General features: G+C 42.1%; 1 protein-coding gene across 2 annotated transcripts; it reads right to left on the minus strand.

The window, feature by feature from the left end:
- Window positions 1–2,583: 2,583 nt before the first annotated feature.
- Window positions 2,584–11,146, minus strand: gata2b (GATA binding protein 2b). 2 transcript variants are annotated; one of them, XM_070838631.1, is made up of 6 exons: window positions 11,026–11,146; window positions 10,396–10,796; window positions 9,265–9,825; window positions 7,267–7,412; window positions 4,596–4,721; window positions 2,584–3,669 (listed from the first exon to the last, which is right to left on the minus strand). In XM_070838631.1, the coding sequence occupies exons 2-6, from the start codon at window positions 10,613–10,615 to the stop codon at window positions 3,385–3,387; spliced, it is 1,338 nt and encodes a 445-aa protein (XP_070694732.1). In that variant the 5' UTR covers window positions 10,616–10,796; window positions 11,026–11,146; the 3' UTR covers window positions 2,584–3,384. The 2 variants fall into 2 exon arrangements, with proteins under 2 accessions (XP_070694732.1, XP_070694724.1); XM_070838623.1 differs by having other exon boundaries at window positions 9,244–9,825.
- Between the last annotated feature and the right edge of the window lie 680 nt (window positions 11,147–11,826).

Below are 11,826 nucleotides of genomic sequence, written 5' to 3' on the forward strand. Positions count from 1 at the left end.
AACTTCTGAGGATCCAGACGTGATGCGGATGAGTTGTTTTCTCCCACTTCTGGTAGACACCCCCTCCCTTCATCATTATTAGTACTCTCTCCCCCTTTCATCTGCTTTATCGCCATCTCTCTGCTAACTCACTCCTCTGAAGTCACTTCTGGCCTTGTTTTTGGTTCCATTAATTGAGTTTGGTAGAAAAACAAATGGTCCGAGGAGGGGGCGCTCGTGCAAAGGTGGGAGCTGTAAACCTCACTGGTGAGCTGATTTAGGACGCCCACCCAGTCCCCAAACTCTTCCTCCACAAATGTCCTCAAAGAGTTTCACCTCAAAGAGCCTTTACTCTTCCAACTTGGCAGCTTTTTATCTCCTCTTTATGAGGAAAGTCTGGTCCTGGTCCTGTCATATTTTCTGCGAGGATGTGACATGTTAAAAGTCCTAGTGCGGTGTGGGAGGGCCTTGAAGAATGACAGTAAGTGCGTCCAGGGTGAGAGGTCAGAAAGTCTTGAGAGGAGGCTACATGCTGCACTTGGGTTAACCCTAAACTGTGTGTCATCTCAAGGCTCACTGCTGCAGCCTCGGGGCTGAAGCAGCCTTCTGCTTTCTGACAAGCTCAAATCTGCATCACAAGACGAGACTGAAACACTCTGACTTTGTTCGTGATGTTTTTACTTCAATGGACTCAATGATTTCTAGAATGTTACCAAGCCGGCCAGCATTTATAGGCTTTAAACCTGCTTGAGATGGGGAATATTTCTCCATGAACTCTGATTTGCGTCAGAGTCGCATGTGTCATTATGTGGTAACACCGTTAAAAAATATCATATGATTCAAGAGGCTTTGCCCTGCACCAGTACACATTGATAATGTCTCCTCAGGCCTACAGCAGATGTGATGTGATTGATTACTTACTTCATGCTAGTTTAAAGGTTAATTTCCATAAGTTAGAACAATGACTGAGACTGTTCAACTGTTTACAGTTACAAAAATCTAATACGTATGGAACATGTTGTCAGTGATGTTAAGTACGAGATGATGTACAGTGAGCTTGTTATTATTGCACAACAAATCGAGACAAGGATCATCCTTATTGCACGGCCTCGGACAAAAGAAATCAACAATTTGACACAAAATTCACAATTTTTATTGATTTAAAAATAATGTTAGGGCTTCCACTATCAGACGGTCTGCTATATAGAAATAACAGACTGTGGAATGCCATAGTTGACCAATCAGAATCGAGTATACAACGAAGCTGCGTAATAAATATACATAATTTATAGTAATGGGGTTGAAAAGCCAGTGTTGTCTTAAAGGAAACGTCTTATATCGCCGTACGAGTAGCATCGTGTAACACAGTGATAACGAGAAGACCAGTGTCATAAGAGTATTATCCAATGAGCAGATGCAACTGGTTAAGTAATTGTGGGAACATATGGCTCAGCCTGTTCTGTTTCTGTCAACAGGGCTAATCTCCACTGCTCGGTGAAGTAACCTTTGTTAGAAAGTGGTGGTTCATGTCAACGGGGGATAACTTGAATGAACTGATGCTTCACTCCTGAAAGGAGAGGATGTGGATGACTTATTGTCCAGCTGAGGAGGCTTTACTAGAGTAACAAAAGCCCCAGCCAGTCCTGGGCAGATAATGAACATGATTTCATGATAGTTTAGTAAATATAACAGCCATGGCAGCTTTTGTTGATGGATAGATGTTGTAGAGTTTTTCAAAAATGAAGAATCCCTCCAGAGGAGAAATGATTTTTCTCAGTCATCACTGCTAGGTTTATATGGTTTCTTTATTTTCAAAAGTGTGTAATTGCCACTAGATTTTCAGTTTTTTTTTTCTTTTTGCGACCGGCAAATAGTACGCATGGATCCTCTGACTTTAGCAGGATGGTAGAAGTCATGATGTACTGTGGAGGCTAATAGGAAATAGTATAATACATAGTATTTTCCCCCCTCTTTCAGCTTCAATGATTTGGTGATATTAGCACTGTCTGTGGAGCAGGTTTGTGAAAGTTAAGTGGCAGATACCCAAAAAACTGTTAGCTTAATCTAAGATTATTTTAGTTTATCGTATCTTAGATTATTTTAGCGCAAAGACTAGAAGCAGCTGGCCAGGCTCTCTTTGCAGTTAACAAAAAAAAAAAAAAAAAAAAGTTTCATCCGTACAAACAACAAATGGGGATTTAAGGGTCAAATTATTTCTTGGCCTGGCACAGTGACCCCTGAGGAAATTTAACCTTCTGACAGAGCCGAGCTAGATGTTTCCCCCTGTTTCCAGCCTTTACACAAAGCTAAGCTAAGCTAATCATCGGCTGGCTGCAACCCTCTCATCAAACTCTTGGCAAAAGAAAGCACATAAGCAAAAAATGTTGAATTATTCCTGCATAGAAAGCTACAGTGCATTTGATGCAGAGAAGGTAAACCTAGGATAGTTATCATTGCAGATAGGTGTTCCTGACATTGTAGCTTTTAAATATATGAATTAAACATCTCAGAGGGTTTTCATGAAGAGGGACATTTGAAAGAAATTCGCTCTTGTGTTTCTCAATTTCAGCGTGGTACCTCATCCCAACAACACAATTAGCCATATGAATTTCTGTACCTGTTTTTAATATGAAGACATTAATATTGAATATTGGATATTGAATAGAAGGAGCAGATGGGATAATGAACTTGATCTTTTTATTTCTTACGAGTATAAATGTTGACCAGCTCAGAGAAAGCGCTTCAGCTAAAAATATATTCATAACTGGGATAACAGTATCCATATTATGATTCAGGTGATATAGTAAAAGAAAAAAAAGGCAGTGAAAATAAATTATCTGAATAACAATAATAATTATAATAACAATAATTATAATAAACAGTGTCAAATTAGGATTCATAAACCTTTCTTGTTTGCTTCTTTTGTGAAAATTCCATTAAAATTGTCCATGAGCAAAAAAATCCAGCATATTTTCATTTAATGTTGTGAAGAGGATTGCTCTGTCTGGGACGTCCCCTTCGGTCTCACACGTTTACAATATTCACAGCTCCTATAAACCACGTACTGAACCACACTGCAGTCAGTCAGGCTGTCAGCGGGGATAAAACTATGAGGTGCAATGACATTTTTCTTTACAAGTGTGTGCCTGGCCAACAGGAAGCAGAATATCTCTCTGTCTTCCTCCATCAAAGTAGGTACCTATAGACAAGGAGTGAAAAGTCCTTTTCTCCCACGATACATCTGTTCTCCAACACACTGTTGACATAATCAATCAAGATGAAGACACACAAACTGTTCGTCTGTAACATTGTACACACTGTCCTCTAGTGAGACCCTCATCCCCGCTCTCACAACCACCTCAGGTTCCCCAGCGTCCCTTTACGTTCACCCCGCTCCTCAGCCTCTCAGCCCATGGCCGTCACCATGTTAGAGTGGTGCGGGTGCCCAAAGGACGGGTGTATCGGGGTGGGTGTGGGGAGCATGTGTCCAGCGTGGCTGAAAGGCGGCAAGTGGCCCATGGACATGTGTCCGGCCAGAGAGGCGGCGCTGAAGGGAGAGCTCTTGTCGTGCAGGTTTTTGGAAAACTCATCGTAGGCATCACTGCACCGCTTGCTCTTTTTGGATTTGTTGGACATTTTCCGGTTGCGCGTCTGTATTCCCTCTTTTTTCATGGTCAGAGGTCGGTTCACCTGTGTGGAGAGGGAGAAGCGAGGGGGCGATTAACTTTAAACACGTAAATTATGGACTGTGTGAAAACATGATAAGATACATTTTTAAACACTGAGTTCTTTTGTTATGTTTGGTAAGTCCTTAAAGAATAAGGCTCTTAATACTGTGTATTTTAGACCAACACCAACTATACATTAGTCCGTCACTTATTACGTTCACACTTCCCCATCCTGTCTGTCAGGAACAAGCATGCTGAGTAAAGATATAAATCTTTACAAATAAGTTACAAGTGTATGTTTTTATTTTTTAGAAAAGCTGAATCATTTCCTAGAACAGCTAGTTACTGTAGTTTCTAGCAAATGTTACTCAACGAGCAGTTAATACTGCATTTACTAGGGACTATTTTCAAATAATGAATATGCATTCAGAGCTCTAGTAAGTATTTAGTAAGAATTATGCAGCTCATTAACGTGTTTTTGGACAACAGTGGAGGTGTGAGGCTCAGAGGAACGTGGCTACATAGACCAAACTTTTTAAAGGGATCAATTCATTGTTTTCGTCTTTTCATGGGATTTAATGACAATAGGAAAAATAAAGATATCATCAGATTTATCCTTTGAATATACGCATCTCTAGTACTTCCTTATCTACTGAGACTCCAGTCTTAATGCTATTCATATGGGGTCTGGCCTTATGGTAGTCCCACTCAACAACAGTCCCACCATTGTGACTCTCGGGGGGATTACGCCTTCCATGGAAACAATAAAGCACAAAGAAAGAAAACACCATCGAGCCCAACAGTGTCTGAGAGTAAAACAACCCTCACTCTCTTTTCTGCCTCTCTTATCCCTCAACAATCAGTGTAACCTGCCTGCCTGCTTCCCGTCTACTTGACCCTGCCGGCTTTGTATGGGCCCAACTTGGTGATCAGCAGTCAAAGACTTACGTTGTGCAGTTTATAGTAGAGGCCGCAGGCATTGCACACGGGGTCTCCATTTGCATTGCGCCGCCAGAGTGTGGTGGTGGTCGTCTGACAGTTAGCACAACAGGTGCCTGCTCGTCTGGCAGCAGACTGTGGAAAAACATGAATTCCATTTTGATTAGAGCTCAACAACACAAGCAGACACAGAGCACGGGTCAGTTCAGGGATACATCTCAGAATATATCTCATTACGTACAGTGTATGAGATTAGTTGAACTTTCTCTTCTATTGATTTAGACCGTGTCATGATATTAGGGCCATAACTAACAATTATTTTCATTTGGGTTCTGAATTAATAGATTAGTTGTTTGGCTTATGAAACCTCAGTAATCGCAAACAAATGCCTATCATAAGTTCCCAGAGGCCATAATGACATTTTCAAACATGACATTTTCATTTCTACATCCACTTTACTGCCATTGAGGAGTAAGAAAACCAGAAAATATTCACATCAGAACCACTACATCTTTTGACTTAAACGATTATTGATTGTCACAATTGCTGTAAATAAATTGTCTGTCAAGCGACGAATCGATTAATCAGCTAATCGTCACAGTTCTAGGTGACCTGTTTGTAGACATTAAATTTGTGGGAGTGACAGCAGATTTCAAATGAAAATGTATGAAGATGTCTCACGGATGGCATTTATATATTTTTTTTTAACACAAATGCTAAAGTGATGCACAAAGTTCTGCACTCATCTCGTTTCAAATGATTAGAGAGGAGCCCTGATGGATCCTTCACACCACACTGTTTCACACCTTTATAGTTGGGGCTGTTTCCACCACAGGAAATTAATGCATTCATCTGCATCCTCAGTCAAAAGCATCATCTAACAAAACATGATAACAACCTGCTTATTTTCTATAATATATTTTTCTGTTAATACTCTGAATCATGCACCAGCTTCCACAACTTTTCCATTCCAATTTTTTGTTTCTTTTTTTTTTTTTTTCTTTAATGTCATGGACGGAGAGCTTGACCACCATGAAATGAGGTCTGAGCCTCCAGTTAGGAGGCCGCAGCAGGAAACAGGCGCTGGTCCCGCAGGTTTATCTGGACCGGTCAGATATCCGGATAGGAAACAAGTGGAGGGCTGCTGCTGCCACTGAACACAAGACGCTCCGGAGCGCTTCGAGCTCTGGCCGCGCCACACGGAAACCAGGCCTGATATACGGCTGGATTATGTGCTATTATGGCTAAAAGACGCTGAAATAAACGCTCGTATATTTTCACTGAGGCAGGCAGCTGTTTGCATACGTGGGCTGCGAGTCAGTATCTGTCGCAGCGAAGTGGAGTCACAACATGCGTCAAAAAGACTCTGAATTATAATCAATGGCAAAATAAGGTGGGTTTTTTTTTTTGTTTTTTTTTTTTTAGGTTTGTCTTTATACTTTTTAGGTTGACCTTTTTTCTTTAATTGAGTGTGAAGTGGTGCACTTTCGTCACGTTTGCACACTATATTAAATAATAATTCTTTGGTCACAAAAATGCTGCTTTCACAAGAACAAACCCTGTCGTCTCTGTCCAGGGAACCTTCAAAATAAAGCAACAAAAATAATTTCTCATAAATCCTGGGTTTAATAGCTGCATCCTGCTACACGAGGCTGGGAATATGTTGTTTTATGTGGAGATTATTATGAGAATTATCATAAAATAATAATATGTCAATAACATGTCAGTCATTAGTTTAACAGCCAATGTCCAAAAATGTAAAATAATCATGCAATTATTTTTTTTGTTTACAGCAAACTTGATGGTTAAATTAGATTTATTTAAATTTGTGACTCCCCAAACCTGATAATGTGCCTCTGAACGATATATATTGTGTTTTAAGGCTTTTAAAGGTCCTTATAGGATGAGTGTGACATGAAGTTGGGGCTGACTGGGCTGTCTGACCGACACCCAACAACACTCATGTTTGAAGCAGGGCATGATGGGAAATGAATGGCCTTTGACCAGCTCCAGAGCTGCTCTGACCCTTTACAGACTCGTGCCGTCCCTTGAAAACCACGTATCTCCAAAATGTCACAAAGGCCTCGTTTCGAGCTTTTGTGACAATACGTTTTCACATAATCCAACGGCTGTCTAATGGCTTATTGTAGCTTTAGAAGAAGAAGGATTTTCTCAACCCAAAAGTGAGCACTTAATCCTTCAGTTTAATTGGAAAAGTCAAAATCATCAGTCATGCTGGACAGAGCTGCTCTGCTGCCCACATGTCAAAATAAAAACAAGCCCTCACTTTAACAGCTCGCCCTGCAAATGCAAGAAGAAGTGCAACACACCAGCAGTATGAGCCATGACCTGTCATGGAGGCACTGTGTCGTTTTGAGGGGTGGCGTGCTGGCTCTGCTATCAATGACAGTATCAGAAAGCAGCGCTAATAATGATAAAAGAAACAGCACAGACAGTCCCACTCTGCTAACAGCCCAAGCTGAAGGAGCAAGAGGTCAACGACAAACACAATTCCTGGAAACTGATTGGGAAAATATAACTTTCCTGGGATTGTACACCTCCCCCCCCTCCCCCTCCTCTCCCTCCACCTTACACTCTTTTTATTTACTGCCACCTCACACACACACACACACACACACACACACACATATATATATATATATACACTGCTGGGACTCACCAGCCTGCGTTTGGGTTTGATGAGTGGTCTGTTCTGGCCGTTCATCTTGTGGTACAGCCCGCAGGCGTTGCACAGGTAGTGTCCGGTGCTGTCCCGTCTCCACAGAGGCGTAGACGTGGCGCCACAGTTCACACACTCTCGGCCCTCTGAAGAACAACACACAGCGATATTTCAGAAATCTCCAAAATACTTCTTGATGTAGCTTTCAGTGCACTTTTGTTAACTATGATGTTTGTGTCACCAAGCTGCAGTCATGTATTTTTTTATCATCTTATCTAACAGGAAGGATATTTTATTTTTTTTACATTTGCTTCAATGAATTAATTATGCGTGCATGCATGTGCATAGATGTGGGTTTTTCCCCACTGAGCTATAAGCAATGCATTTCTACATCCTTGTTTGTGAGAGTAAAGAGAAAGAAACGGTGGCTGCATCTAGTATATGGATAGCATGCAAACTGCTACAAGCTGAAGAAGTTGGCGTTCAGTACAAATAATTTCCTTTGTGCTGTCAGCTTCACTTTCTGAACCATCAGTTCATCTCCAGTGCTTCAATGTCCTGTGAAACAGCTCTGTAGTGAAGAATATATATTCTTATTTTATAAAAGCAGAGCCATTTAGCCTCACTTTACAAAATAAATTATTGATTGATTTAAATGTCTGTTACTTTTCTGAGCTCATGAGGCAAACAACCATTAGCAAAGACAAAAACATTCACATCAATGTTTTTAGACAATAAACAAACTAACCTATAAAATAACTTTTAATTATAGAGTAAAGTCATAAAAATATCTCCTCTAGCCAGCTAAGATGTCCGCTCTTATTTGACGAAAACAAGCTATTCAAAGTGAGTTTAGGTCACCCTCCACAATGTCCCTCTTAATAAACTGGTTAAACACAATCAGGCCCAAGCTGGGAGTCTCCTGCTCTGTAATCAAATAACAATCAGGACAATGTATTAATGTCTTATGTAACAGAGAAGCGACTCCTAGCCTAAATACTGAGGTTTTGGCTCTGTGCGCCTGCGGATCTTCCTTTCACACCTCTGGGCTGGATCCAGTTCACTGTGCTGCTGCAGCCAGCTCAGGAGTAATTACAGAGTCACGGTTTACAAAAGGGGATTATCAAAGTCGCTCTGTATTTGGAGGACTGACAGTGCAGGCTTAGGCCTCTAATAGCATTTATTGAAAAAAATAAATACAGTATAATTGTTATTATTTATTATTGTCATTATTGTCATACAGGTTCCAAAATTATAGAGAAGCTTGATGATGCTCAAATTACAGGCTGCACATCACAGCAGGCAGGCTGCAGTTTGAGGTCACGCAGAATAAATCAAAAGAAAATAATCTGGCTACATTTGGAAGATATTAAATGGCTTTTACAGGCTGGTTTAATTTATTCATTTGAAATGGTAAATGGGTGAATATGACAGAAGACCCTCCTTCCTGACAGGCTCATTAAGGTTTTAGTTTTTACTGGTAAATGTGATCCTTTAGACATTTTTTTAAAATTTTATTTTAACATTTTATGGGCTCATTAAGAGTTTTGAGAAAATAATATTTAGATCTGCTGCATGTGGGCTAAAAGTCATAACCCACTCAGATTTTAATAATTATGTGTGATTGTACATTATGTGAGAAGTGATGTGAAATAATCCTCCTATAGGAATATTAACAGAGCAGAACGTGAATTAGAAATGTGGCACATACACACATAAACGATGCAAAGATGCATCATACGGTCAATAAGCTCATTTATGTTCCACACATATTAATATTTTCTCCAGAAGAAAATCAAAGGATATTTAAAAAATGAACTGAGTAACTTTATAAACGCATAAGAGTGATTACTTTAGTTTTACCACTGGCGCATTAGATCTCTGTATAAGCTCACACACAAACACCGTCTGAATATTTCACATTTCATGTCTCCTATTTTAGTTCTAGTTAGTCCGGTGTGTTTCCAGCGGACTCACCGGTGCAGGAGCGTGTCTTGCCTTTGTTCTTGGAGGTGAAGCCGGATGATCCCAGCAGGCTGCCGGGGTGAAACAGGCTGCTGCTGTACTCGTGCGCCGGCAGAGAGTAGGTGGGATACGTCGGTATGGGATGGTGGGTGGAGGGGGTCTGAGCGCTCATGGAGGCCAGGCTGCTCCTCAGCGGGCTGCAGCCCTCCATCTTCATCCCCTCCGGTAACGACACCTGGTATTTGATAGATTCCTTCTCGTCCAGTCTGGTGGCGGAGGGAGACGCGGCCCCCGGGTCCGGCGATACGTCCTTTGGTGGCGTAGGGGGGAAAGTGTACAGGTGCGGGCTGGAGTGGGACGGCGGCGTTAACGAGGATGCGGAGACCGCGTTTGAGTTGCTGCCGCACGGGTAGACTGCGGAGAGGCCGCCGGGGGACGCGGAGCCGGGGTGGTGCAGGCTGGGCTTGCTGAAGGGGCTGACGGCCCAGGCGTTGTGGTGGTGAGCCGACAGGGCTGCTTTCCCTCCGTCCAGCCATGAGATCCCCGGGCTGTGGATGAGATGAGGCCGGCACACCTGAGTGCCCGTCAGACGAGCTGTGAAATAACGCAAAATCACACTATTTATTACGGAGATGATGGCAAGCTGATTCAGCATTTAGTGAAACCGTGCGGCGTTTTTTTGTGGCGTGCAAGTTTGAAAGACAGAAAAAAAAATACAACCGAGACTTGTTGATTCACTGGACACACTGGTCTGATTTAAACAGAGGAGCTTATAAATGCTTAAAAATAGACAAACGATACTAGTATTTCCTGAACAAAAGCATGCATTTAGAAAACATTCAGCTCCTGGGTGCACATATAGGAAGTTGTACTATCTGAGTATTTTTAATCGCGAGATATTTTTACTGGAGTGAATGTCTTACATTAAAAAGATATCAGCAAACAAAACAAGTTTACCAGACTTATACCCTTCCAATGTATTTATGCAAGTGGCCAGACAAGCATCCACATTTTAATTACAGTTTCTAACAGCAGAAACACATCAGATGCAGATTTCATTATTATAAATAGATCAAAAAAGACCAGAATGCTTTCATTAGAAAAACAAATTTACGTATACAATAAAGCCAGTTGTGAGTCTGTGTCCTGTGTGTGACATCTTACCGTGCGCCTGGCTGTAGGACACTCTGGCCCTGGCTGAGTTGTGGTAGTACGGGTTTCCCTGCGAGTCCAGGTGATTAAAGAAAACATCCACCTCATCCGGAGGCAGGAGCTGCGCCGTGGGCTCCATGTAGTTGTGCCCCAGGCCGGTGTGGTGAGAGTCCGGGTGTTGTCCGTTGAGCACGGGATGATGCATCCATCGGGGCTGATCAACCACATCCATCTCTGCGGCTCTCTGCGCACAGTCAGGGAGTATCCAAGAGGAGGACACGGGGTGGTCTGAAATATTTGTCCTTTACGAGATCTCTACTGTGTCCATTTAGAGGAAGTGACTAACGCTCTGTAGTTGCTCCTCTCTCTTAAATTCCTCTCTTCTCCCGGAGGTCGACTTTGACACTGGAAACCTGCAACAGGCAAACATCAGATGTTAATATTTTAAAGGCAGGAGTGTTGTGCATCAGTTTGTAAGCATCAGTTCGTCAGAGCTCCTGTGGTGCATGTAGTGATGCAACTTTAAAAAAAAAAAAAACATCTTCACCCACCACATCTCAGTGCTTACCACAGCCCCGCATGCCTTTTCACTAATACCCCCCATAAGATGCTGCTCTCCACATGACAGTAACATAAACATACCGTCTGCACCTCTGTGGAAAACTCTCCCCTGTCCTTGTTTGCTGCCGCAGGTCCTCTCCAGATTTCGGCTGGCGTTTGTCAGACTGAACTCCGTCCACTGGGACTTAAAGCAGCACGTCTAACTGTGGCTGACAGCGCGGGGCCAGGCTTGTCAAGCTCAGGGGCGGAGTCTCCATTAAAGCTTTGGCTCAGCCAATTGCGCAGCACCTCCACCAAACCTCAGAGGCGGTTCCCCGGACCAGAAAATCACTGAGATGTTCGCGGAGACACAGCCTGGGTTCTTGGGGCCAGGCCTTTATTATGTTTGTTGTACTTTATGGAATATAATGTTTCATCACCGGTGTATTACTCCGATATCCATTTAAAATGAATAGGCTGCATCCAGGCGTAATTATAGCTTATTATCCTAAACATACAGCCTATTAAAGTACCCTTTGGCTGTTTTTCTTCAGGGCACAGCATGGAAACCACACATAAATGAGTAATAATTAGATCTGGTAATTGTGGATTTTAAATAAAACTGAAGCAGAGGAAGTGGAGCTTTTGACTACATGTCAGTAAATGTCCACGTCTGTGAGTCTGACTGCATCTTTCTGGTATTTATCCAGACTGTGAGGAGAAGATGGTCCATTAATGGCACAGTCACACTCATTAAGGAAACTTTTATCAGTTAAATAAATGTGAAACTTTAACATGTGCACCAACGTCCTCCTGAAACACAACACTCACATTTAAGAGTTTTAATCTGCGCAGAAGTCCTCCTGTAATCTCAAACAAACGGGGTGAAGAAATATAGTCTGA

The sequence above is a fragment of the Pempheris klunzingeri genome, chromosome 2 (genome assembly GCF_042242105.1).
Source record: "Pempheris klunzingeri isolate RE-2024b chromosome 2, fPemKlu1.hap1, whole genome shotgun sequence".
In the NCBI taxonomy this organism is placed as follows: domain Eukaryota; kingdom Metazoa; phylum Chordata; class Actinopteri; order Acropomatiformes; family Pempheridae; genus Pempheris; species Pempheris klunzingeri.

Bases quoted from the DNA above. Each gene is read 5' to 3' on its own strand.
- gata2b (XM_070838623.1), bottom strand. From the start codon at position 10,615: ATGGATGTGGTTGATCAGCCCCGATGGATGCATCATCCCGTGCTCAAC. The intron at 7,413-9,243 runs GTGAGTCCGCTG...GTTGTTCTTCAG, and splicing joins CAAGACACGCTCCTGCACCG to AGGGCCGAGAGTGTGTGAAC. The intron at 3,670-4,595 runs GTAAGTCTTTGA...CTCTCCACACAG, and splicing joins TCTACTATAAACTGCACAAC to GTGAACCGACCTCTGACCAT.